Source organism: Lepisosteus oculatus, chromosome 29, assembly GCF_040954835.1.
Source record: "Lepisosteus oculatus isolate fLepOcu1 chromosome 29, fLepOcu1.hap2, whole genome shotgun sequence".
Classification (NCBI taxonomy): Eukaryota; Metazoa; Chordata; class Actinopteri; order Semionotiformes; family Lepisosteidae; genus Lepisosteus; species Lepisosteus oculatus.
In genome coordinates this window covers 1,867,184-1,894,411 of record NC_090724.1, presented here as the reverse complement: position 1 = coordinate 1,894,411, position 27,228 = coordinate 1,867,184, and the positions used below count along the sequence as shown (strand labels likewise).

Below are 27,228 nucleotides of genomic sequence, written 5' to 3'. Positions count from 1 at the left end.
CCAGTGTATTTACGTCTTTCCCCTCGATGAAGGCTCAAGCGTTCTGTGGATTAGACAGCGGAACCAGTCTGCGTTTTTTCTTTCTCTTGCCTGTTACGTGCAAATCATTGTAATAGGTGTGTAAGCCCGAGAAACAGATTTTGCGCGTTTACTACAGAAATTACGAGGCCTGTGCAGGAGCCGGCAGACAGCTCGTGCCTCAGATTTCCGCCGCACATGTGCGCTTTGAAGGCGGATACCGATTTGCCACGGGATACCCAGTTCTACTGCACCCCCCTCTCTGGAGGGTGTGATCGGGTGTAACACCGGTGTAACCACGGTGTAACACCTCCCTCTTGTGGTTGCGGGTGGTACCGCACGCCGAGTTTACCCTTGGTAATAATAGGAGCAGCAGTCCGCTTTACGCCTGGCGGTTGTGATTCCCCGGAGCTCTGTGCTCTAACATGGTTATAAATGTGTCCCCCCCCCCGGCAGATTGTCAACCTCATCGAGGAGACGGGCCACTTCAACGTCACCAACACCACCTTTGACTTTGACCTCTTCTCGCTGGACGAGTCGACCGTGCGGAAACTACAGAGCTATCTGGAGGCCACGGCCACGTGACAGGAAGTCCGGGGAGGGGGGCGGGGCTTTCTTCCCCAGAGACTCGGGGAGGAGGAACGGGAGCCCGACGGGGACCACCGACGTGCAAGAGCCGAGAGCAGACCGGGGTGAGAGGAGGCAAGGAGGGGTTTGTTTCGGAAAGGGAAAAGGTGCTGGAGGTGGAGGGCCGAGGAGGAGCGGCGCGGCGGACTGGAAGCACCTTTCGCGAGGCGCCCTTGGACTGGAGGATCCCGGGCGCGCACCGGGCTGTCTGACGAAAGTATATTATATATATGTGAACGAGCAGAGCCTGTGTGCTGAGGAGCGCCCCCCTGAGGACAGGAGCAGGACAGCAGGACCCCCACCCCTTCGCCTTCTCTTCGGCACCTTCATCCTCTGCAGTGTGTGGCCCCACAATGGGGGATACAGTCAGCAGGGGGGCGTTCCTCTCGGGACAGGGCGACGCCTCCCCCTGCAGGCCAGACCGGCGATTGCACCAGCGCGTCCTGGGCGGAGAGAGAGAGAGAGAGAGCAGCCCGGGGATGAGGAGCCCATCCCGGCGGGCTGTGGTCTCCCGGAATGAGGGGGGCAGAGACTGGGTGGGCGTCCCGTCGGAGACGCTGTGTAAGACGCCCCTGACCGCCGGTCCGGCCGGAGCTGGTTGTCACGGATACTCTCCCCCAGCATGCACCCCTCCCCCCGTCATTAGCACTTCCTCTGTTCCAGGGGGGCAGAGCGTCGGAGAGCCTGTTTTTCATTTCCTTTCAGCTGAGGAGAAGCCCTGGCAGCCTGGAACACTACCTGCCTGGGCCCTTCTTTTCTTCTTTATGGACTCCTAGTGTTCGGAGGTTTGTACAGCGTAGACTTTAGAATGCCGGGCTGCTGTTATTTATTTCACTTTTAAAAAACACCAATGTTCCTGTAGTGCCTTTATGAATTTTTGCCATATATATTTTTTTTTAAAAAAGGCTGTTGACACATTAGTGTCACCTTAGCAGAGGAGAGCTCTTGGGTTATTTAAGTGTTACCCCTCGGCCGATGCTCTTGTTGTTGAAATGAGCCATTTCCCCACTGCGGTTAAGAACAGCTTTCCTTCTCGTTGGGGTTTCTGAGGCTTGTGCATTATAAGATCATGTTGTCATGTTGAACTGTTTAATGGAGCATATTGTACCCACAAAAACTTTCTGCTGTTTTTAGAGCACGATCACTTCAAGGTCCCTTCCTAAACAGTATTCGTGATTAAAGAAACCTGCTTGTAATCCATGTGGGACTCCAGTCTGGAATCAGGCCTGATTCCAGAGTGAATCATTCCTGATTGATGGGTCTCATCAAATAAGGGTTTTTTAAGGAATTTTTAAGGAAGTCGGGCTGGAAATTTTGTTTGAGCCGAGAAAATACTCTTTGCCTAGAAGTGCTTCCTCCGGTTTTCGGTCGGGTGTTATTTTTAAGCTTTTTGAACGTTCAAATACAATGGTTCCACTATGTGGGGGCATCCGTAGCTGTTATCCTCGCTGTGCTGTGTCTCCATCGTTAACACCATGAAGGGTCTGTGTCAGCGACCCAAAACAGTCACCTGCACTCTTTCCAGGAAGTATTATTTAAAAGGATTAATTTATATTGTAATATACATGTTACTGTTCTTTTGTGTGTTTATGTATCCTGCAATGAGTTTTGCATTGAACGACTCTGTTTCAAGTAATGACCCTTCCCAGGCTAACTGCTGCAGCTCCTTAGCTTGTGAATGTGTGTGTGGGAACGCAAAGAGAGCAGCTGACATTGGGGTGGGAAGCATTTCAGCGTTGCACCGTTTATTGTTTTTGCAGGTTAACAGAAAGCATGCTCTGCTGTGCATTCCCTTCCCCAGTAACCTCCCACCCATAAACTCCAAAGTCTTGTTTTGAGCCTTTATTGCTACTGGTTTGTCGGTGCAGCTGATGCAAGTGGAAAATCACTGAGCAGCAGGGAATCATTCTGAGAAGACTTGTGTGTCGAGAACAAAAGCAGAACAAAACTGGAATATGCCTTATATAATACCGCAAGAAATCTCTCAAGGCTCAGAACATTAACACAGACAGCAAACTAAACCTAGTGTGCTCCCACCTGTGTCGCCCTGTTGCTTTAAGGGCGGACGTGAGCACAGGTGCCACCTGTTGGCCCCTTGAGGTCACAACCCCCACGGCTGCTGAACTTTTACACCTTGGAGAGAAATCAACACATCCCTTCTGAAGTCTCTGCTTCCTTTTCCAGGCAGATGTTTTCTTGTGTTTGTTCTTTTGAAGCAATTGAAATGTGGCTGAGCTTACAAGGCCGTGGTGTGTGAAGAGAGCAGGGTGCTGCAGGCGCTGGGCGTGGACTGGCCATGATCTTGGTGCAAACCGACTCGGTGAGAAACTATCTGCTGCAACATAAGTTAAATATCTCCCCTGCACTTCAGCTCCGCAGGACTTCATGCTGGGTGTGGATCTGGATTGTCTGGCCCACTGTTCAGCCTAGTGGCCGGCATGAATCCTTAAATGGCATGCAGACGGCTCTTCCACCTTCCATATTGCAACCCCGTCGTGTGTAAAGTTCAAGTTCACAGCCTAACTGAAAAGCACCAAGGTGTGATCTCCCTGAGATTCCCCTTTCCATTTTATTGGAACTGAGCTAATGCACAGAAAAAAAAACAATGGAGGAGACAGTCTAACCTTGCAAGTCACGTTTTTAATATCCACGCCGTATCTATCTGGCGGTATGTTCATAGCGCCTTCATTTACTAATGCAGCCATCCCTACATCAGGTGCACGACTTTAAACCTTTCCTCTTGACCTTGATTTTGTACTCTCGGGGTGAAGGTCCCGCCTGTGTTCAGGTGTGCAGGTTTGGAACGGACCTGGTTGGCCACTAGTTTCCCACCCCTCTCCACTGTTCCTCACGGGTGCGAGCGTCTCTGTGTGTGCTTGTCCTGCCTGTCGGGGACCCGAGCTCCTGCTTGCTCGAGTCGAGCCGGTGTGGAGGAGGAGTGTCGTTGGTGGCCATTGTGGCTCTTCCTATAGAACCGGTCCTGCCTGCGCGTTTCATGGCCTTGGATTGTGAGATTTGTTTTTCCCAGCCTTTCCTATTTTTTGGCGTCCCCATCTTGCTTTCCCTGGCAATCCTCTTTGGAATAAAGTGAAGGCCTCAGCTCTCGGGGTCCCTCATGCTCACCTGCGCACCGGGTGAGCTCTGCGATCTCGGGTTCGAGTCAGGGTGACGTTACAAGCTGGCAGTGTATTGGGATTGACGTATCAGAACGAGTAAACACTAGATTAATTTATTCCAGTGTATCTTCGGTAGAGTCTGATGTAAAAACACAGTGACAGCTCTACAGGCCTTGGAGACTGAGGTTGTTTTGAATCATGTAACTGTTAACAGCTCCTTGTTACTTCATTGTTGGAGAGTTTCATTGCAGCTCCTGTTTGGAAGCCGATATCTTTAGCTTTCCCCGTTGTCAAAGCAGACTAAGGTATTGATGCCAGTTTGATTGGAAATATTCAGTGCCAGTCCAGAGCACTGCCTTGCTACCCCTGAGTCCCACTGTATTTCACTGGGCTGGAAACTTTAAAGGTTTTGAAGCACACTATCTGTATGATGTTGTTTTTAAAAAGCAGTATGTTTATGGATCTCTGAACCCTTGTCAATGTGTTTGTGTTCCTTGGTGTGGTGTGCAGTATTGCATGCTGGAAGGAAGCTGGTGCCTTTCAGCGAGTCCTTGATCATTTCTCAATGATCATGAAAACACTTGGTCTTCAGCAGATGAAAGTGCAGGCCCACTTCTGCCTTTTGGCTGTCTGGTTCTTGAAAGGGGGCTTTTTGCTCGTCTGCAGACTAAAGCTTTGGCGTGGTTGATATGCTGAAGTGGCAGCAGAGCTGCTCCCTGACCTGGTCCCACTCCGACACAAGTGGGAAAACTCCAGAGTCCCTGCTGATGGGATCAGATATCGAGCTTTTCTAAATGGTTTCCAGCCTCTGCGTGCAGCACTGCCCTCTTCAGGAGTCTCACACCTGATTGGGGCTGCCTGCTGGTGTCTTGGGGATCAGAATCCCCCCCCCCCCCCAGTAAAGCTCATGTACTGTGAGGCTGTGGGGAAAATAAGAAGCCCGCCTGTCTTGTATTGATACATACTGTACTGACCAGCTGTGTGATCGAGTGCATCTGTGTCTGCTGAGCCACTCGATTTTCTGTGACGGGCTGATTCTCCAGCAGCACTGATCCAAGTATTTGCTTCATCTGACACACAATAGAGGGCGCTATGGTGCAGATCAGAGATTGTGCACATGGCAGAAGTCTGCTGCTCCTGAGCGAAGGACAGAGACGTTCTTGAGTCCTCTGACCTGGACATGACTACAGAAAACAGCTGACCGTTTTTTAAATCCGAGCATTTGGGTCCTTTTTAGCCGTTCAGATGGCAAAGATGCCCTTGGGGACTGGAGTGGGCGAAATGTTTGGGTGCCTGGAGTGATGTCACCGGAGGTCAGTGCTTCCAGCGGCCATGCAGACGGCACCTCCGCCTGGAGCTGTCCCCTCTGGAGAGCCCCGGAGTCCGGCTTCCTGCTTTCATCTGCAGCCACTCCTCCCACCTGCTCCCGTTTCCCAGATCCATTTCCTGCTTCGATTCTCTGATCTTGCTCCCGCTTAGTGCGTTTAGTAGATCCACTTTTACCACTCGGGCTAAAAAGAGAAAAATAAAATTGTTCCTGAAAGGTCTTCTTGATGCTGACTGAAGAGAGGGTTTTGGACAGCTTGTCCATGATGAGGTTAAGAAAATCATCCTGCGTTTATGCAATATTTCCTTATATACTGTATGTAATCCCTCCCAGTGAAGCCCCTGACTGTGCTAGCCAGTAATCTTTATATTGAAACATTGAGCCCATGCGTATTGCAAGTTCATTCAGTGGGAAAACTGCACCAAATTGCTGTCATGATTATAAGAAAGTAACGTTTAGAAAGCAGTCTAATTGATAGTCTGTTGTTAACTGATCCCAGGCTCTCGTCAGGCTGTTTCTTGAATGAAACCAGGCTACAGGCTTCAGCAACATGGCTGCATACTGGAACACGGCTTGTTCCACACTCCCACCACCCTCAGTGTAAATTAAGTGCCTCCTGGTTTCAGGTTTAATTAAACATCCATGTGGTCTCCACTGGTGTCCTCTGTTTTGCGTTGATTCTGGAGACGTCTGAATTATTCACAACTCCGCGAGGCTTTGAGGAGGTCAACCCTGCCATCAGTTCCCCTCGTCAAATTCTCTTTTAAAGACTAGAATGTTGTTTTAGCCTGTCAGCACAGGACCGATAAAGGGCAGAGGTGGAGTGACCATTGAACACATTTGATTTAGTCTGCCTGTCACAGTGGTGATCATGTTGGTATCGCAGTGGATTATGAAATCATCTTACAATACTTATCTGGCTAATCATGTGCGAGAAGCATAGCTTTAATGACACAGCTCTGACCAGGCAGAACCGAATCAGAAGCCTGGAAATGTCCTGGATAAATTTGTTGCAAGTTGTTCTAATAGGGAAAAAGGTTTAGAGAAACAGTTTGGTGAGGCAGCCTAATTTTTGAAAGCTTTTCTCAGAATGTGTCAGAGGGGGAATATGACATGAGTTTTCTGACCTGGGACCGATTATTATTATTATTTTTTTCATCCGTGTTGAAGAATCAGGTACAACGCAGCCTGGACACACCTGCAGTTCTTTTTGAGTCTTTTTCCTACCAGGAGAGCTGCAGCGGGGTGTTTTTTTCTACTTCCAGATTTTATTTTATTTTTTACACAAAGAAACGGCTCCCGCAGCCGGGGGGGCGGTCCAGTGTTTCTCCACAGCGCCGTGTTGATTCCAGTGCGCTCCGAACAGGAATTCCTGAGCCCGGCTCGCCCAGTCGCTCTCACTGTGAGCTCGAGTGACGCCTCTACCGCTCTGCCAGCAGTCTGCGTTCGTTGATATACCTCTGCACTTTGGCTGTGGTGACTCCAGTACTTATTTATCTAAGCTGTATTTTTAAGAATTTTATACGATATTTACATGCAAATAGTATTAATGGATTTTTATTTTTTTGCCTACCTGTTGATTTTTTTTATTGGCATGTTTTTTGTCAAGATATGAAGAAAAAAAATCTGTCTGTTCGGTGTAGGCATAGTATCGTGTTTCAGAGAATCCTCCAGACAAACCTGCTTCTCTCCAGAGTTCTCTGTTCTGTGTTTTTACAGTTTGACACTATGGGACTTTGTGCAGAATCTGGTCTATGTGTTGTGTGAGGAGGAGACGTGTGGTCACGCAGTGCAGTATGTCAAAAAAAAAATTGTGTGAGTCATAAGATTTTTGAGTGTTTTTTACTCAAACTTTTTCACAAAAGGCAGCATTGTAAATGTCCGTACTCTGTGAGGTATGGTTACAAAGCCTGAGGCACAAGCTTGTCCCCGTTTCTCAGTTATTTAATGGGATAATTTATCCTAAACCACTAAGAAACCACCATTGGAAATGAGAATGGGGGAGCTTTTCAGTTAAAGTATATTATATATAAGTGTAAAATAAACAAAAAGTAGAAAATCTACTGTGTGTATTTAAAATGGTTACATAAAATACTTTTTAAACATATAGAGTTCTGATTTTTTTTCTCCAGTTTTTTTTTTTTAAGTCTCCTTTCCTTGGTTGAGCTGGAAGGAATGTGTTGTCCTGTTTACAGGCCTGTCAGTAAGTGTTTATCTGTCTTTGCGGGGGAGGGGGGCGGGAGTGGGGGGGTTTGGTCTTCAATGCCACAGCGCAGTGACTCCTGTGCAGAGCAGCGAGAGCAGCAGTGTTACAGATGGGCGCCGGGGCCCTGGCAGGGGCAACGACTGGCCAAGTGATTTGGATTTTAACTTGGCATACAATGCCACTGTGTGGCCATATCATGCAAAGTTGAGATGAGGACTTTAATTTTTTTAATCATAATATTAATAAAGTCATTGAGTAATGTTGACTGCTTGTGTGGGCTTCTTTCAATCTAAATATGCAGTAAACAGCCAGTTCTTCAATTGAGTAGGGAGTCTCCTGTTTAAGTGTTGTAACCCTGGTACTGTGCTGTATTCTGACACCTTTCCTCCTAAAGGCAGGTCTTGCAGCCAGATAATCCCAGGTCTGAAGGGCCTCTTTGATTCCACCCGATCTCTGAACTACATCCTGAAATTATTGATTGAGCTGGACTAGTTTAACACCTTTTCCCCATAAGAGACTTGTAAATCATGCTGGACTGTGTACATTCTAACTTCAAACTGGGCAGTGCTGTTGGATTGATTCAGCCACTAAATTAAATCTAATTATTTTAATGGAAACAAATAGTAATAAAGGGCTTTGGAAAGTTGTGCACATTGTAGGAGAGTTTATAGAAGATGGATGATGGCCAGGATTAAGGTGGCAAGAGATTGTGGCGAGATCTGATATACAGTGTTTCCTCAGTGATGGGATTTATCCAGTATCCAGATGGTGGGGATCTTATTCAGTCCACTGCTTGTGGCAGCGCAGTGGAGACGGGTCTGGGCTGACAGGGCTAGGGTTAGGTCAGTCTACAGCCCTGCTCCTGGATTACAGCCAACCTTTTGAGGGGCTGGATTGAATTATAAACGCAGATTTTCCAGGTCTGTTCCTTGATCATTTAAGGCTTGCAATGAAAGCAGCAGAGCTCGTGGCAGCCTAGCCTTGACTAGTCTGGTCTGCCCTGAGCACAGGAACAAACACGAATGTGCACAGCAGAGGTACAACACTAGTTGCAGGGGACCAGGCTTCTGGGTTTCTTTAATGAAATGTAACTCATTTACTTAACTGGACAAAATGATACCTTTCCTGGTTATAAGGAGGCTGGAGAGTTAAAGAGATCTGTTAAAAAAAATGTGCTGGACAGACTAGAGTTTATACCAGAGTAGGTGAACAAGATATGTAATTGAACCCAAAACTCCTCTGCTCCCTCTTTTTTCTGGTTGCTCATTGTGTTTCATAGTGAAGACAGACAGATGCGTTTTGGTAGAATTGAGGGAGACATTTGGACATGCACACAGCAGAGAAGAAGAGGAGGCAGAAACAAAAATACATTTCTCCTGTTTATTTCTAAAGGATGCACAGAGAACACAGCTACACACACAGTTCTGCTTATACTTATTTTGCAAGTGCAAAACATTCCTACACATTTTATTCAACAGACCACAGGTTAAAAAAAAAGCACAAGTTCTTCTCTTTCACATTAAAGCTGCCTTCAAACAGACGTTTTGAGAATCAGGAAGAGCCAGTACAACAGCAGGCCAGCTGTGCATCAATATTTTTCCCTCCTGGAGACAGAATTCCTTTGGCTTTGCTATGATCACGAGGTAAAGACGACCAACACTAACCAGCAGTTCAGAGTTAGTCCTTTACATCAACCCTGCACAACATTAGTGCTCCTGCATCACTAGTGTCACTGTCAGAAACTACACAACAAAATGGCTTAGCACTTGAAAACGTTTCATAGCAAATGTTTAAATCTCATGACTCCAAGCTGAAATACACATTCCTTTTTGGCTAGTTTTGATTTCACAGCTGGAAACCAAGGACAGGAAGAAAAAAGATGAGCTGGTAAGGAAAGATGAGTAGAAATGTACAAGTCTCACCTTCATGTCTCAATTCATCATACAGAGCAAGTATAAAGCTCTTGAAAGAAAAGAAAGGAAGGACAGGAGGAGTGCCTTTTCTGAATTAGCATGCAATTTGTTTTCTACAGCTGAACAGCCCGAGTTCGTCAGATGTCCCTTCACTGTCTCACAGTGCACCTCTGCAAGCAAGCTGCCCCTTGAAACTTGATAATACAATGTTCTTTTACCCATAATAATAATAATAATAATAATAATTGCTTACACTTATATAGAGCTTTTCTGGACACTCCACTCAAAGCGCTTTACAGGTAATGGGGACTCCCCTCCACCACCACCAATGTGCAGTATCCACCCATGTCTACAAAAGTCGAAAGTTTTTCAGAATATTATTACATGCTAAACTTTCTTTTTAACATGCTATTTGCAATATTTCATTTTTGCTGTTTTGGCCGCTTTTCAGTAAACTTAATGAATTTTAGAAAATAATTACAGCACTAGCTCAGCACATCTCACAAGAGCAGTAGGGGTAATAAGACAGACTGAATTACTGAAAATCATAGGTTCTCAAAAGCTCTATGCATAATAGATTTAAAACCTGAACAATCTTTTTAAATCCGAATTGAACGTGTCCCTCTCTGGACATGCTTGCAATGTAGCTACATACACAGACACTTCAATATGGACACTCACTTGAGAGCTTCTGACAAAAATCTTTCAAATCATCTGAACTTAAAGAGCAGGAAGTAATTAGTTTTCTTCTTGCAAAAGCCAAGCCACTCCATTCCTACCCCTGTTCTGCGATAGCTAGCTCCCAGTTCACTCAGTAGCGAGTTAACAAGATCAGTTTATGTGTAGGCTACAGTAAAGAAATGCAAAGGAGACTGGAGGGCCTGCAGTCAGGACAGTCCTGGTGTAGACTACATGCCCAGCCTGTCAAATCTGCACATAGACACTTCATCAACCACACCTTCAACAGCTGATTTTCATAAAATGCAAACAGCATCATCTACAACACAATACATTTACCTCCTCCGTGAACACTGGGTTCTTCATACAGGTAGGGCTTAGATTCAGGAGTTCAAGGCCCCATGGGGTCTTTTTATTTCAGCACAGCTGTGGGGCAATCTGCTCTTTCAGTGGGGCAGCCATGACATTCAGAAAAGCCCATACTGCACCTTGTACTTCATATGCACCTCATGCCACAGCAGCACGAGAGAGCGAATCGGCTGAAACCTCAAACACTCAAAGTAAGGAAAGGTAGGAAAATGACCTGTACAAGACAACTGGCATGAAAACTAAATGCTAACATTTGATAGGTGAGTGCTGTGATCACAGTCATATGGGACAATTAAAAAAAAAGAAACATTTTTAAACAGTAGTGAAAGCAAGCAAAATAATTATGGCTTCTCAGGTGGCGCAGTACTTCATTGCATGTGGCCAAGAAGAAAATAACCATCCCTGCTGAGACAGTGCGTGGCCACCAACAGGCGAGGCTGCTCTGTGGCTGAAGAGGGACGAAATCTTTGACCGATGGGACTGTTTGGCTTCGAAGTCAAGAATCAACTCTGTATTGCACAACTCCACCTTTGGATAACTAAGACAATAACACCACCTCTGATCTAGTCCGTAAAAAACATGGAAACAAACACTGGAAATAAATTACATGTTTCATCCCAGATTTTCTTGTTTTTCCTTGTATATCCCTATACTACAGCACCTCTCTGAACACGACTTTTCTCCACTACAGTTACACCTTCAGATGAAACACAGCAAATAAAAATTTGTTCCCAATTAATGACCTTAATTAAATTACTGTATAGCAATAATCTCGGCATTTTAATAAATATTTTAAAAATATAATGACAATTTTACAATAGTATTTCATATATGTTTTTACAACAGCCCAAAAAAAAAAGATGCCAGGAAACAGGTTATTGCAGGAGGAAGCTTATGCTGGGATCTGTACAGGGACTGTGTGTGTCAGTCGGGGGAACCAGCAGGTACGGGGGGCCTATTTTGGGGGCAGGGGATTGTCGGGGGTACTTGGGGTAACAATGTCTTTGTAAAAGTTGTCGATCTGGTCCTTGTACATCTTCATGACCACTGGTCTCTTCAGCTTCATGGTAGGGCCTGCAACAACACACCAAGCAGGGAACAGTTAGCCATCTTAACAAAAACCACCCGACAGACTGTTCTCCTGACATTCACTGCCGGCTGGAACCGAAGGAGGCTCCACCCGGGTGAAAGTCCCCGCCTGCCCCGGGTCAGAGCAGCCCAGATCAATCCTGTCCTGGAGCAGAGGCGAGCTCGGAGACAAGGGGGCAGGAGTGCACTGCAAACATTTCCAAACCGCGTGGAATCCGGGCTGCATCCAGCTCAGGCCGCTTGCAGAGTCCCAACATGTCAAGCAGTGGGACACTGCCAAGACGTGTCCAGTGAGCGTGCTTTACTCACTTCCTGGACGGTTCATTCCAGAATGACGGCACAGTGGGATCTCTCTGTGGAAATGTCTTGCTCAAGCAGGAGCTTTAACTCCTTATAGGGCACATGGGCTTGGCAGGGAATTTCAGCAGGGCTGTGCAATAAGTACTCAATGTGCAGAACCTTTGTTTTCAGCTTGCGCAAGCAGTACGTTCACTGTGACAAAGAGGACCTTCACCACAGAACAGGAACTAGCAATCAGGTAGCGGGGGGGGGAGGGTATGATTTTTCTACCCCACACTGTTGACAGTAAATTAAATTGTGGAGCCATAAACACAGGCAGTTTGCACTGAGCAAATCGCAACACTGCACCCTTCTCAAAAACAGCAGGGTTGTTAACCCCCAGGTGGGAAACGGAGGAGTGTTTTCTGTTCAGTGTGTCCTGACCTTGCGCAGGTCTGAGCCTGCATCTCTCAGGAGGGGAAGAAGTGGAGCTGGGCAGGGCAGTGTGGAGCGGGGCAGGGGGGCAGGGGGGCAGTGTGGAGCAGGGCAGTGGGGCAGTGTGGAGGGACCAGTGGGGCAGTGTGGAGGGACCAGTGGGGCAGGGGGGCAGGGGGGCAGGGGGGCAGGGGGGCAGTGTGGAGTGGGGCAGTGAGGAGCAGACCAGTGGGGCAGGGCAGTGAGGAGCAGACCAGTGGGGCAGGGCAGTTTGATGCGGGGCAGTGGGGCCGTGTGGAGTGGGCAGTGGGGCAGTGTGGAGGGACCAGTGGGGCAGTGTGGAGGGACCAGTGGGGCAGTGTGGAGGGACCAGTGGGGCAGGGGGGCAGGGGGGCAGTGTGGAGTGGGGCAGTGAGGAGCAGACCAGTGGGGCAGGGCAGTGAGGAGCAGACCAGTGGGGCAGGGCAGTTTGATGCGGGGCAGTGGGGCAGTGTGGAGTGGGGCAGTGGCAGGGCAGTGTCACTCACCCAGCTCGCCCCCGGGGATGGAGAAGTCCCTCTCCAGCAGAGTCCACTTCTGGATCTTCTGGGCGTTGGAGGTGGCCTGCTCGTTGACGCGGTTGATGCCCTCCTGGATGGCGGTGTACACCGCCCTGTCTTTGCTCCCCGTGATGTCCGACACCTTGGTGGCCGTGCTGCCCAGCTTCTGACAGAAGTCCAGGGCCTCGGGGGTGAGCTCGTCCTCGGGGTCCCCAGTATCGGGGTTCACGTTGCACTGCGAGGGGAGACAGCAGGTGGGGGTCAGAGGTCAGAACATGGCACCAACAGACCACCATTACACAGGGGTGCTCCTGCGCCCCCGGAGAAGCTGCTGCCTTGGTCCTGCAGAGCCCCAGGCTAGCTTTTAAAAACTGTTCACTGGAAATGAAACTGGGGCTGGAAACACCCGGACACAGAAATGACTCAAAGGGATCTTATGCATATTCACTATTTTGCCTGTAATCTCACTAAAATTAACACATTGGCTTCAATAATCGTTCTCAAACCAAGCACGTTAGCAAGTGTCTATTAAGAGGCCATGTCAGGCAGACAGGAAGATCTTTCATTGCAAGTAAGAAAGAGAAAGCGCCTTTTAAATAAGGTGTCTGTGCACCTTGTGAATAAATTCTTATTTGATTCTGTAACTTAAAATAACCAAAATAGCCTACTTTATACCATTCCTTACAGCTAGTAACAGAAGAAAGACATTTAGTTAGGTGCTTGTCCTGACAGCCTAGAGCCCACACTGTATGGACAGATACATGACTGACACCTGTCTATCACGGGGCAGCCTATCAAGCCTGAATTCACAGTGATAGCCAAATATTTAGAGGAAAAAGCATAGTGGAAAAACTACAGACAAAAATACTACACTTGGCCACAAGAGGGCAGTGTGGACTTTCAGTTTTCATAAAAAACAGTTCAGGAATAAGAACCAATGCTGAAATCAACAACTATGGTAGGTATTTTCTCAAAACGATTTACATATATAGTAATTTCAGTAACACTGTACTGTATGGAAGCCTGTTTCCGCCAGGGAGTAAAAAAAAAAACACGTTATGGTATCTCGTAATTGCGACTTTATATCTCGTAATTGCGACTTTATATCTCGTAATTGCGACTTCGAAATAGCCCATATTTCATTGTCTGTCCTTTTGTTATTGTAACGGATTCAGGTTCTAGGGCTTGTGCCCTCGCCGATTCCACCCTACATGAACGGTCTTGCCAGCTGAGCTAAAGATCGCACAACCTGTATGTCGGCCGGTCCGTTACACTGTATTCATGAATCGTACAGGATCATAGGATCTATAGGCCTGAAGACTTGTCTTGTACAGTGCCCTGATAAAAATCACATTAATGACACTCATTTTTATAGAATCCCATTTCCGCCAGTGAGGCTTCCCTAGTACCCGGATGGAATAGTGCGCTGTGGGCTTCTTAAAAAAGTTTTTATTTAAACACCAGAAATACAAAATACCCATAGTACTAGGTGGGTATGTGAGAGAAAATCGGTTAAATCGGTCCAGTTAAACTGGTAACCAGCTGGGAATAAGATCCTGAAGACACACCAACCCTGCAGAACCAGGATTAGACACCCCTGTGCCATACCAGGATACTTCTGAATTGTAAACTCTTAATACATCACTGATGGCCTTTCATCAGGACTGGACAAGCACAGCCCTGCTCTGGTGCCAGCAGCAGTGACAGATGCTAGACCGCACACAGCGCCCTCAGACGACATCTGCTTTATTATCCCTGGTCCACTCCCATCAACACAAAGAAATACCCTCATTTCTCCCCACCTAACACCCTCCCCCCCCAGGACTAAAGCAAACATGTAGCACCTTAATCGTGAGGAGCATGGACAGGAACTTCTTCTTGTCCCCGATGAGCATGGCGTTGCTGATGATGGGCACGGTCTCCTTGACAGCATCCTCGATGGGCACGGGGGGGATGTTCTCTCCTCCCGCTGTGATGATGAGCTCTGAAACACCAACATGGCCATGAAGCCCAGCCAGGCCTCAGGCCTCAGCTCTCCCTCCCTCCCTCGGAGATGAGCAGAGCCTCTACAGCAACCCCACCCAATCCGTTAACTCCCGGCTGTGGCGAGGGTACTCCCTCTTTCAAAATAATACAAAAACATCGCCACACTTAATGTTATTATTAGTTACTGGCTGTTTGTCCCATAAATCTTCAACAACAGACTTTTCAAGGAGTGTGCTACGACAAGTACCTGTTCTCCTCTTTATCTCAAAATCAGTTATATTTTTGTCATGTGTGTCTAATTTGGATGGATATCCGTGTGTCAAACACAACTAGCGCAGCGAGGGTCATAAAGGTCAGATAACTTCACTCTTACAGCACGGAAATGCATCACTGTGTTCTACATTATGAAACTGCGCAGATCACCATCTGCATTATCACCTCATAATTGCAAAAGTATTTTTTATGGTACAATAAACTTTTACCATATTGTTGTAACTTTACCAAGTTAGATAAATACCTCATTTGAGTCCAGGAATATGAAAACAGAAACGTGCCAAAAAGATGATAAAGGAACGCAAAAAATGTTAGCAGGGAATTGCTCACCTTGCTGCAGGCTAATACTGATCCTGCTGACTACTATGTACTGACGCTCCCAAACTGAGCCGACAGTAAAAATGCTTTCTTTCCAGCTGGTGATGATCTTAGGGTCCTCTGAAGGCGAGAGCCCCGCCCTGGACAGCCGCTGTCCCAGCCTGCCCCACCATCGTACCTTTGATCCTGCCGGTGATGAAGAGGAAGCCGTTCTGGTCGTGCTTGCCCAGGTCCCCCGAGTGCAGCCAGCCCTCGGAGTCCAGCGACTCCTCCGTCTTGTCCTCCATGCCCAGGTAGCCCATGAAGACGTGCCGCCCCCAGAAGCAGATCTCGCCGTTGCCCTCGCTGTCAGGGTTGGAGATCTTCGTCTCGCAGCCGGGGATCACCTTGCCACAGCTGCGGAGGAGAGACCCACAGGACTGAAGGGGAGGGGGGCATGAACACAGGCTGCAGCGCCACCTGGTGACCGGAGGCCAGATTTGTCAGCTAAACCATAAACCAATCAGGTGTGACTCGGGTCCTCCCAGTCCTCCGTCCTTCCCGAACAGCGAGTTAGAAACGTGGTGCACCAACCCCACAGCTCCGGTGCTCTTTCGAGACTCATTGGTCACAAGCTGGACAGCTTACACCAAGGGCTCCAGGCAAACAGTGCAGGACTGTCATCAAAAAGCATGCGATCATGCATATGAATTAACAGTGCCTAGATGCAGGCAAACAGTCCTTGGAACTGGCCTATTTTTGGCAGAAGCACAGCACCCCTGCAGTTCACGTCTGTTTAGAGTTTCGGTGCAGAGCAAGTGTCAGCCGCCACTCCGGGCCCAGGAGTGATGTGGGGAATAAGTGGCAGCTGGTACTCATTGCCTCTTTGACACATGAAGACACAGCTGCCTTTGGTCCTCCCTGAGAGGCTCGCTCGGCCCCCGTGTTCCCTCGTACCCGCAGCACGCAGACCACAGACACAGGCGCTGCTCAGCCTGCCCCCTGACTCGCAGCCCCGCCGGGGGAACACCGCCGGGCTCCTCACCTCGTGAGCCTGAAGGCGTCGGGCAGGGAGATGGTGTGCGGGCCGGTGCTCTCGCTCATGCCGTACAGCTCGTACACGGGGATGTCCAAGCTGAGGAAGAACTCCAGGGTGTCCTTGGTGATGGGAGCGGCGCCCGTGTAGCACTTGGTACAGCGGTCCAGCCCCAGGGCCTTGCGCACCTTCTTAAACACCAGCTTCTTAGCCAGGCGGTAGTTGAGGGGCGTGGAGGCATGGCTAGCATCAGGGAGGAAGAGGAATCAGTTTAACCTGCCTCACCGCAACCTGGCGAAATAACCCCAGGAGCTGCCGAGTCACACAAGACGAGATGTGTCATCCACTAAAACTCCCCCAGTTCCCCTCCGCTGAGTCACAGAGCAGATACAGCATACAGGGGGGCGTTAGCAGTGACTCACTCCGGGCAAAGCCAAAACTCACGCTCACGGCTCAGCTCGGAGCTGGAGCTTGCAATTTAAAATCGTGGCCGAGTCGGACTTTAAGCTGACTCAGAATTTGAGCAGCCTATAATTTGTCAAACAGGTTGCAGAGATATTGCTGACTTAACATCCAAAAGGAGCACTGGTCGTTTAGGGAAACGGTGTGGGATTTTCCCCCCAGTCAAGCCATTTAAAAAAACAAGACGCTGTGTTCGACCGGCTGCAGGTACCTGTGGATACCACACACCCACCCCCACCCCCACCCCCACGCTCACCCGTGCATCTTGTTCAGGTTGGTCTGCAGCCCCACGTCCTTGGCCCAGGCTGCCACCTTCCTGCGCACAGCGGAGGACTTGGCCCCCACGGACTTCATCTTCTCCTGCATCTTCTCCCACACCCGCGGGACGCCCATGAACGCCGTGGGCCGCACCTCCCGCAGCGTGTTGGCCAGCGAGCCCTGAGGAGGACAGCCACGCGGCCGAGAGGAGGTGAGTGGGGGGGCTTCGGACCCCAGACTCCCAGCCTCTCAATCGCCTATGGCCCGTCTGGGCACTCTGAAGCCCCCAGAGCCTATGATCTCCGTCAGGGCTCGGCAAGGAGATTTCCAGTGACACATCCCCCCCAAGAGCCAAACAGGAAAGACAGTTCTCTTCTCCATGGCTGGATTGCTCAGTTCCACAAAAGCCTTTGAAGTGGCGAGAGAAAAGTCCCCTTATACAATGTCTGGCGACAACGTTTGCTGAAACTTTAGATGCTACAGCGTGTATAGTGTCAACATGCAGCAGTCTATGTGGTCGTTCATAGTCAGTTGCGAATACACCTGTTGTAATTAAATTTTATTAAAGGACAAATGCAAATCTGCAGTTTAAAATTGCAGTTTAACGCATAACGATCTTAAAAAAATTAGCTCGGCTGTTTAGTTGTAGGTGGTATTTAAATCACCTGTTTTAATAGGATCCTAAAAGGCAACAAATTGCCTGTTTGTAGCAGACAGACAACAAGCTTGTGCTTTATGACACTGAGCCGGGATCTTCAAATGGTATCAGCAGTGGTACTGGACTGCAGGACGAACAGAGGGTCTGTTCAGATACCCAGTGCATTTAGAAAATTAATTCAATTGGGCGTTATATGGCTTTTAAGGCGGTCGACAATGAGCTGCATGACAGATGAGCCACTCCAAAGGGAAACTTCCTGATCTGGCCAGCTGTTTTAAGAGCCTCAGGGAGCAATGGATACAGAAAACTGGGGAAGTTGTATCACATCCTCTCGGTGATGCACACTGAAAAGAAGGATAAGAGAGCTGACGTCTGAGTCTATTTTCAGAGCGTGCCCTGGGAAGCCCGTCTGATATTTTAATTTTTTTTTCAGCTTTATTAGCGAACAGTAAAATGATTTTCATTCACTTCAGGAATTAGGGACGAGCAGTGGCATCTGTTATCCTGTTATCTCACAAAAAAGCTAGAACTGCGCCAGAGCACGTCATTCTCCGATTTCGATTATGCAACATAAAAACGTCAGATTTGAACTACCCCACCTTAAGCGCAAAAGATCTTTTGTGAACGGCAACTGTGAGGTTCTAGGGAATCTGAGCTGTCTATAAATGAGATTCTGAGAAAACAACACAGAAGTAGTACCACTCCTCGTCACAGTGTAGTCAAAAACTAAAACTGCCAGAAGAGAACAAAAGGGAGAGAGAGACTGTGATAAGGGGGAGAGGGAAGTTCATTGCAGATGTGTTCAGTCTTCTTCCAGCTGTGAAATGCAGGCCCCAGATGGGAACGGCGCTTTCTCACCTTCAGGGCATCAGGCTGGGCGAAGTAGGTGGCCCCCCCGACCCTCATGGTCAGCCAGATGTCGATCATCTGCGCCGCGATGTGGCTGAGCGGCAGGTAGCTGACCACCACCTCCTGGCTCACGCGGGCGTCGGTCAGCCGCACGGTCCTGGCGGTGGCCAAGGCAGTCCAGGTCAGCTGCCGGGGAGAGAGGGCCAGGTTACCGGCCAAGCGAAACCCAGACAAATGCACAGCTCTCTCAGAGCCGAGCAGAGTAATAACAGGAAAGCACGGACTACAGCAGCCCTTCTCGTACCTTACACAGCAGGCAATAATGTTAGCAGCCAAAGAGTACACGCTCATGTCAAAGGGAAAAATGCAGTCTTACCACAGTCTGACCAATATCTGGGACAGTGTCCTGGACTTTCACGGCCTCTGTCTGCCACTAGTCTTGGGTTATTGAGTGCTCCTAAGTAGGATACTCTAGTTCTAATCTCACATGGCTCCTATACCAAGTGTATCAAGGACAGACCTATAAAGACAGTCCCTAACTTTTGTAAGTGTTTGGCTCTGGAAAATGTTTCACAAATCCCATTTTTTGAAAGTGTTATTTCACTCTTGCGCCTTATGGTGCTCAGTATTTTACACTTTAATGGCAGTAGTTTCCTGTCATATCCTACGCACTGCACAGCTGACATTAGCACACTTAGCAATATAATATGTTCTATTCTGCAATAAAAAGTGGAACAAATACATCATCCATAAACCCTGCAGAAATTAAAGTTATTTAAGGGAGGAGTATTTAAAGATGCACTTAGCTGACATACAAAGTTACCAGTGTTGTATATATTTGTATTGTATAATTTGTGGTGGTTATATTTATGTGGGTTGAGTAGCCGGGAGAGCCTGTATCTCATTGGGAGAAACACTCAATCAGAAGAAAAAGAGCGCTCGCTAGCTCGTGCATACTGAGCAGGCAACCCATCGTACTGGTGAACAGTGGAGGCCAGTAACACCAGCACAGCCCCCCGCCAACAGCGCCCGCTGGAGCTGGAGCAGGAGCGGGCAGCGCCAGGGCGCGGGGCCGACTCACATTGTCGTGGCTCAGCATGACTCCCTTGGGCTGGCCTGTGGTCCCCGAGGTGTAGATCAGAGTGCAGCACTGGTTGGCCTTCTGGGAGCTGATGACCTCCTCCAGCTCGGAGTCGGGGACGTCCTTCCCCAGCTCCATGAACTCGGCCCACTGTCGGCGCAAGAGCCACACACAACAGGGGTTAGCGCTCCGGAGACAGAACACTGCCGCACCCCAGTCGTTGACAAACGGGTGCAGGCTTCTGCTTCTTGTAAAGTTGTGTGATAAAACAAACTGTGAGCTTCACTTGTCTCCTAAACGCAATAAACAATTACATCAGCTCAGACATCAATAAACAATTACATCAGCTCATGAAGAGTCAGAATGAGATCCTGAAGACAAACCAACTCTGCAGGCCCAGGATTAGATACCCCTGTGTCATACCAAGAGTTTACTTCTGAAATGTAAACTCTTTAATACATCGCTGATTATACTGTTGTGAGTGTTTATGAAGAAGTGCCATTATCTGGCTGGGAGACTGTCTTGGGTTCTTGGTTTTGTCTGTCTGACACACTGCAGTCACACGACCTGTGGCACTATCACTTCTAACAGAGTCCATTCGCATTGAATGCACAGCTGGAAAAAAAAGTATAATAACCCTAGAGGAAATCTCTAAATGTATTTCTGCATTCTAATTTGAGTCAGTTTCATCCCTGAATCCGACGCCCGGGTTATTATAAATGTTGTTGTGACAATATGGCATGCAGGATTTTGCCAACGTCCTTGTGAACAGTTCTCAGCCCACAGACCTGGAGCATAAATATTGTTCACCACAACCCCAGGCCTGTGCAGGAAATTAAAAGTTAAGACTGTTCTGCACTGTTCATGATTTATAGACCCCAAGCAGCAACGAACCATCGAGGTTTTCACAAAGGTAAGGAAAAACTTACCGTGTATAGGTTTGGTCTCTTCTCTTTCAGTGCATCTTTGTACTGGACTATGGCTTTCAAATGTGGGAGCTTGTCTTGAATCTACAAGAGAGACGAGGGAACATCTATGACACCACGAGCTATCTGGGCTGAACAGCCTCCTCGTTTGTAACGGTTCTTAATTCCTCAGCTTAAATTACAGTACCAACAAAAAAATAACCCAGTAACCTGGTAGACAATGAAGGGCTTTCAATTAGTCAGATCAACTGTTAGGAAGTTGTAAAACTGGGGCATCGGAATAGCCTTAAGTTTCAAAGGCAAGAAAAAGTGTATTTGCACATTTTAGATTTGCTTGTTTCTTCAAATTTGGAATGACATAGAAGAAAGATCATATTAAATAGTGCACGGTGCTGAGGTGTATGTCATACTGTTACACTGAAGCCTTTAAACAGTGTAATTGGAGCTACAGCAGAGTCACTGGCGCTGCCAGCTGAAATAAAGGACAACACAAGCTCTTCCTCCTCCTGTTGGGACACGACTACACTGCGCTGCTGAGCCACAGACAGAAAACGCTCCCCTAGATCCAGGGCGACACGCCTTGTGTGAGAGCCACTCTCTCTTTTTAACATCGCACATGCGGCATTGATCCCCGATTGGCGCGGTACGCCTGCGGACTCGGATGCACCAGGTCGCGAGGCGGGGGATTACCTGCAGGATCTTCTGGAGCTGCTTGTGGTTTTCAACCACCAGGATGTTGGCTTTGCTGTTCTCCACCACGTACTGGCAGGCCTCGGGCGAGTTGGTGGTGTAGATGCCCACAGCAAACCCCCTGCAAAATGACAGGAGAGACACCGGCGGTTACCGCAGGTAGAGAAGGAGCCGGACCGGGGAGCAGGGGGAATCCTCGCACCGCAAGGCCAAACTCCTGAGAGCAGGAGGCTCTCCTCTGCACACCTGGGGATGTGTGGAACAGGAAGCTGACCCATCTCGAATCCAATTTCCCAGAGCAGCTTCAAGAACCTTCTGTGCAAGATTCCTGGGTCAATCAGCAAGCGAACACGCAGCACAGATCAAATCCTCTCTCACTCACGACTTCTCTGGTGCACGTTTGAAGACGTCTCGTCTGCATGCTGCACCGCCCGGTGTGGAGTGGAGGCAGTGAGATTCTAGATCAGAACTGCTCCAGTGAGCCTTCCCACACTCACCACTGGGGCTTCCACACTACGGCCGCTGTCCTTGCCTTTGCGTACCTGGACAGTTATTTTAGAGCCTTCGGACACAACAGTGCCAGGGAAACGAAAACGAAATCCCCGCGAGGACGGGGTGATAACTCACCCTGCCAGGATCGCGCCGATGTCGGATATGAACCACTCCGCGGAGTTGAATCCCAGGATGCCCACTCCATGGTAACGCTCCAGCCCCAGCTGCAAAAAAGATGATGCAACTCAGCTCAAGAATAAAGCTCAAGAGTAACAGGAAATACTGGATTTTCCCTAATCCCCAGAAAACCATGCTCAGTGCTCAGTCACAATCAGTCACAAGTGCATCTGCTCAATGGTAAATGTGTGGGGAAAAACACATCGATCTGATCTGACTCTCAGCACCAGGGGGCTGTTTTTCTTCAAGCATTTTCAAAAACGAGGTGTTAAAGGTCACCAAATCCTTGTGGATTGGCCACTGCAGGGTTAAGCATGTAAAGGAGGCACATGAACTTTATTTCTACCCTTAATAGATTGGCTCCCCTATTCCTCTTTCTTCTACTCCCCTTCCTTTATTCCCTTTATATTATTGTAGATCTTGCTTATTCCAGCTTATTCTGTTATAGCATGATTCGCACAGTATGTTATTATGTATTTTGATGACCATGTCCCTTGTGTAGTTTTAGCCTATGTTTTGTGTATTAAAACAGTAAATGCCCAATTCTCGGTCTGGTCACTCTACTGTTCCTAGTGATCAGAACCGGACACACAAAGCTGGGCATTCGATAGCAGCGCAGTGAGGACCTCAGGGCTGCTCCTCACAGGTCTTGTTTAGCAGCACAGGTCCCCAGGAAGAAGTTGAAAATAACACAATTAAGACATCACAGGAGCGATTTCAGCCTCCTGCACAGGTCTGGCGCTGCTGGTAACTGCAGCGGATGTGCAAAGCCTGCTGCCCTCCAGACCCAGACCAGTCCGCCCAGAAACCACGCTCTTAAGGCTGGCCTGCAGTGGCAGCTTACCTTCAAAAAGCTCTTGGCTGCCGTTTTGCACTTCTCGTAGTACTCCTTGAACGTCAGCGTGGTCCAGCGGTCTGCTTCCTTCCACCCCAGGGCGGTCTGGTCCCCGTAATTCCTCACCGCGTCGCGGAACATCTGGTCGACGGTGACGGGCGGCTCGGCCGCCGGGCCGGACTCGGCCGTCCGCAGACTCACCAGCCCGTCCCTCTGCGACGTCCACAGCTGCAGCTTGGAGGAGCTCAGGTCCAGAGAGTCGGGGCGCCGGACGTCCCCTGCAGGCGAGAGGCTCTGGGGTCAGGACCCCCGCAGGCAGACGGACGGACGGACGCGCACACGCCAGCAGACGTGCAGCTGGGGTCCCGACGCCCCAGCTTGTGAACACAGGTGTTCTCCGCCACAGATTAAGTCAATTTCCAAATGTCCCTGTCCCCGTCTCTCTGGGTATGGCAACAACAACAAAATTGCTTCTAGCCTGAACCTGTATCCGGTTGCTCTTTGCTTCACCGATTCCAGAGAGGAGACGAGGCAAACTTGTACACTGTCGAATCTCGACAAGTGAAACTGCACAATGCACATTACACACTGTAGCCAAAGGTTTTTAAATTTACTTTCAGCGCACACTCACAATGCCACTGTACTAAGGACGTGGATGCTACTGTACGTCCAATTATTTTTATTCAGTCATTCTGCAACTATCTGCTATTAATACGCTTTTGTTTTTTTTAAACGTGTTCAACTTTGAATCACCTTTTTTTCTGCAATGTTACTGAAACACAAACGTATGCGTGTTTCTTTAATTCAGGGATTCAAACATAAGCAAGAAGGACTATTTCAACTCCATTACCTTTATAAATAAACCTTTTCCTGATGAAAATGATATTTAAACCGTTTCCTTATCGCGCAAGATCTGTTGCGGTGACCACTGGGATATCTGTGGGGGGCACGAAGACAGTATGACATCCAAGACCGGCGTAGTAAAGCCTGATCCGGGTGCGAGAGCACACGGTCCCAGATCCGCTCCCTGATCCCGCTCACAGGGCTCTCGGGACACATCCTGGAGGCCAGAAAGGTTTAGCTTCCGGAGCTGAATGGCTCTTTGTTCCGGTCGGGAGAGCCGAGCTGGCAAGACGGGCGGACTGGCAGCTCAGAGTGAACTGCCGGCCCCAGCGCCCGCGGAGTCGACGCACCACGCGGCGGAGCTCCGACAAAGGCCTTTTCATTGCCCCCCGTCCGCGTCAGTGATGCGAGAGGCCAGGGGGACGGCGCGACCACACTCTCGCCACGAGCCGTGCGGCGGGGCCCCCCGCGGGTCACAGCCTGGCGGGGCGCCAGCGCGAGAGCTGCCCCGCCCCTTCCCCCTTCCCCATTCCACAGAGAGCTACCCCGCCCCCTTCCCCTCCCACAGAGAGCTGCCCCGCCCCCTTCCCCTCCCACAGAGAGCTACCCCGCCCCCTTCCCCTCCCACAGAGAGCTGCCCCACCCCCTTCCCCCTCCCACAGAGAGCTACCCCGCCCCCTTCCCCTCCCACAGAGAGCTGCCCCGCCCCTTCCCCCTTCCCCATTCCACAGAGAGCTACCCGCCCCCTTCCCCTCCCACAGAGAGCTGCCCCGCCCCTTCCCCCTCCCACAGAGAGCTACCCCGCCCCCTTCCCCTCCCACAGAGAGCTGCCCCGCCCCCTTCCCCCTCCCACAGAGAGCTGCCCCGTCCCCTTCCCCTCCCACAGAGAGCTGCCCCGCCCCCTTCCCCTCCCACAGAGAGCTGCCCCGCCCCCTTCCCCTCCCACAGAGAGCTGCCCCGCCCCTTCCCCCTCCCACACAGAGCTACCCCGCCCCTTCCCCCTCCCACAGAGAGCCGGCGTGAAATTCCCCCGCGGGCTTTTCACACCAGACACAGAGTTCAACCCCTCAGACAGCGGCGTGCAGGATTCTCAGGGTCTCGCCATGCAAAAGTGGCCAACTCATTTTATCAGCTCACCTGCTGGACTTGTATGTCAAAGCTCTGAGGGAAGAGACCATATACAGCAGACTTCATACTCCGTGGGCCACTGCTTCCTCTGGGCCCAGCACGCTGTGTTTTCGTTAGCAGTGTCAGATTTGTATTAACGAGCCGACTGCACTTGTATAGTGGCGCAGACCAAGCAGAGAAGTGGGAAACTGCTTCACCAGTTGAACTGCGGGGGGCTGGGCAGATTTTGCAAGCCCACAGTGGAATTTAGCCAAGATATTGAGGTTCACACCCCTACCCTTCCAAAGAGTGCCACAGGACCTTGTATGATCATTTGCGCTGGACTTTATCATCTTACCCATAATAAGGAACATCCCACTACAGTGTTCCCAGTCACCATCCTGGGGAATTGGCATGGAAATTCTGGTCCAGAGGCAAGAGCGCCACCTACTGGTCCACTATCATCACTTCACCAACTGGTTTTAGTTGCAGGTCTCCCATCCCAGTACTGTCCAACTTTGCTTATCTTTTGAGATCCTTCAATCGGGGTTAAACGGTGAAAACTGATCTGTCAATTTTTCCATAATCTGCCATACCAGGGAAGGTATTGCATAAGCAGCTGACCGTACTTTAAACCTAATAAAACTGTTATTGTGAAGAATGACTTATTTTATTGTGAAGAATTACCGCATTTTAAACCTAATAAAGCTGTTATTGTGAAGAATTACTTCATATAGAAGCTACTGTGGTATAACAGCCTGCAGAACATCAGCATCTGGTAGATTATGATCTTGAAGACAAATGGAGCACACTGGTTAACCCGGAGGAAAGCCGTCACAGCGGTCAAGAGACTTTTCGAGAACAACCGAGAAGACAGTTCAGCGCAGAGTTAGAGCCCAGAGTTAAGAGGTCATTGCACCTTCGTCTCTAAACAAAGTGAATCAGTTTCCAATTAGAACATCTCCTGTCTTGCAAAACATAAACCACTTGATCTTGTCCAGCACGCTAGGCCACTGAGAAGGCGTTATCCTGGGAATCGCACCCTTGCACACAGTAGAACCAGGACATTTTCTTGGCAGTTTTAGGTTTTGTTTACTTGTCCCTTTACTTGTAGTGCTGCACCACAGAGGAGGGGGACAGGCCTCAGAGACAGCGGTGCAAGGAAATCAACCACAGGCCGAACACCGAGAACCTCATGGGTCTCGAGCAGAGCACGGTGCCAAGGGCATGGTGTGTACAACACACAAACACTGACTACACTTCAACCTGTGGTGTAAATACACTGAGTGTAATATGGGTCACCAATAAGAACAATGACTCAGGACACTGTGATCACAAGGCGAGAAAGCCGACAGGCAGCTGACGGGCTCCCTTTCCGCTTCTCTCTTGCTAGACACCCTTCCGACACCCACTGGCCGAAATATTGGGAACCTTTCCCCAGATTCCAACGCCATTCCAAGAATAACGACGGAAGGCCCAGACCCCTCTAGAAGAACCAAGTGGCGCTGGGCTGTACACACTGGAATCCCGTGTGGAATGTGGGCCAGAAGATGCTCAAGCTGCTCTCACTGTTTGCAGAAACCCCGTGTTTTATTCAGTGGTGGGGTTCCTAATATTTTGGCCAGGGAGTGGGTCACTCGTTTTTTTTTGCCAGGATGCCAGAGCAGGGTGGTGAACAGGCGAAAGAGAAACGCAAAACCAGATACCCCGGCCGCGCGCTGCTAATTCCTGGGCTTCCCACAGCAGCCCGTTTCCTTTCGAAAACAGAAGCCTTACAGTAGACCAGAGGTTAACAAAGCTCACAGCAGGAAGGCGCAGGCCACCGAAGACCAGATGGGCGTGAACCAGACTTAGACACGAACACGCTGTCCGTTTTGAAGGTTTTCCTGCTTGTTCGTCACGACTCCGCCTTACCGTTTTCCTTCGCCTGCTTGTCTTCCTGTGCGCCGGCCACCTCCCCCCGCGGGGGTCCCTGTGCTGCCGGGGTCCCCGCCTCATCTCCGCTCCCGCCGGCGGACTCCTCCCCCGAGGACTCTCTGTGGAGAGACGGGATCGTCAGGAGGGCAGGCAGGGCTCATTTTACGAAATTCCGATTTCCAGTGAAGCTCGAACTGCCTTTTCAGGGGGAATTCACACGGGCCACTCGCGCCCACACCAGGGCCAGTTCTCCCAGAAGCCAATTAACCTTCCAGCATGTCTTCAGCCTGGACTGAAACTGCAACACCCAGAGGAAGCCCACGTGCAAACAGAAGGAACATGTGAACTCCACACAGACAGCACCCCTGGAATTGAACCCGGGGCCCCAGCGCAGCAGTGCTGACCCCTGCGCCGCCCCCTTTCCAGATCCCAGGAACCTTATTTGATCTCTGGACAGCAGTGGAACATCCCAGCTCCACCGACGTCAATGTGTGTCTCTCGTCAGTCTGCGCTCCGTGAGACTCTTTCCTGCCCTTTCTCTCCAGTGAAGGAAGACGGTTTTTCACAGCTGAGAGAGGAAGTGCAAACAGGATGTGCTTCCTTCATCAGAGGGCCAAAGGGCGCAGTGCCACGCTCATTTACTTCCCTCTGTTTACTGTTGGGAAACCCAGATCTCTGCTGGCAGCCCGCTCCCGAGCTTCTCCGAGACGAGCCGCTGCAGAGCCCAGGCTGCTAAAACCGCAGC

The 27,228-nt window shown here is 49.5% G+C and overlaps 2 protein-coding genes across 5 annotated transcripts in view; one reads left to right on the top strand and one right to left on the bottom strand.

The window, feature by feature from the left end:
• Window positions 1-7,559, top strand: part of mllt1a (MLLT1 super elongation complex subunit a) — a 32,982-nt gene extending 25,423 nt beyond the window's left edge. The window contains exon 12 of the mRNA XM_006639782.3: window positions 475-7,559. Within this exon, the coding sequence (XP_006639845.1) occupies window positions 475-603 (129 nt within the window). The 3' untranslated portion in view covers window positions 604-7,559. The remainder of the gene's footprint in view (window positions 1-474) is intronic.
• A 1,101-nt stretch (window positions 7,560-8,660) lies between these two features.
• The window catches only part of acsbg2 (acyl-CoA synthetase bubblegum family member 2), a 30,807-nt gene continuing 12,239 nt past the window's right edge, over window positions 8,661-27,228 (bottom strand). For all 4 annotated transcript variants that reach the window (XM_015365623.2, XM_015365621.2, XM_015365622.2 and 1 more), the window contains exons 3-15: window positions 26,481-26,602; window positions 22,626-22,894; window positions 21,740-21,828; window positions 21,113-21,233; window positions 20,426-20,506; window positions 19,497-19,646; window positions 18,425-18,601; window positions 16,907-17,088; window positions 16,198-16,431; window positions 15,352-15,569; window positions 14,441-14,580; window positions 12,585-12,831; window positions 8,661-11,328 (exon numbers count right to left, since the gene is read on the bottom strand). In XM_015365623.2, the coding sequence (XP_015221109.2) occupies window positions 11,210-11,328; window positions 12,585-12,831; window positions 14,441-14,580; window positions 15,352-15,569; window positions 16,198-16,431; window positions 16,907-17,088; window positions 18,425-18,601; window positions 19,497-19,646; window positions 20,426-20,506; window positions 21,113-21,233; window positions 21,740-21,828; window positions 22,626-22,894; window positions 26,481-26,602 (2,149 nt within the window). In that variant the 3' untranslated portion in view covers window positions 8,661-11,209. The remainder of the gene's footprint in view (window positions 11,329-12,584; window positions 12,832-14,440; window positions 14,581-15,351; window positions 15,570-16,197; window positions 16,432-16,906; window positions 17,089-18,424; window positions 18,602-19,496; window positions 19,647-20,425; window positions 20,507-21,112; window positions 21,234-21,739; window positions 21,829-22,625; window positions 22,895-26,480; window positions 26,603-27,228) is intronic.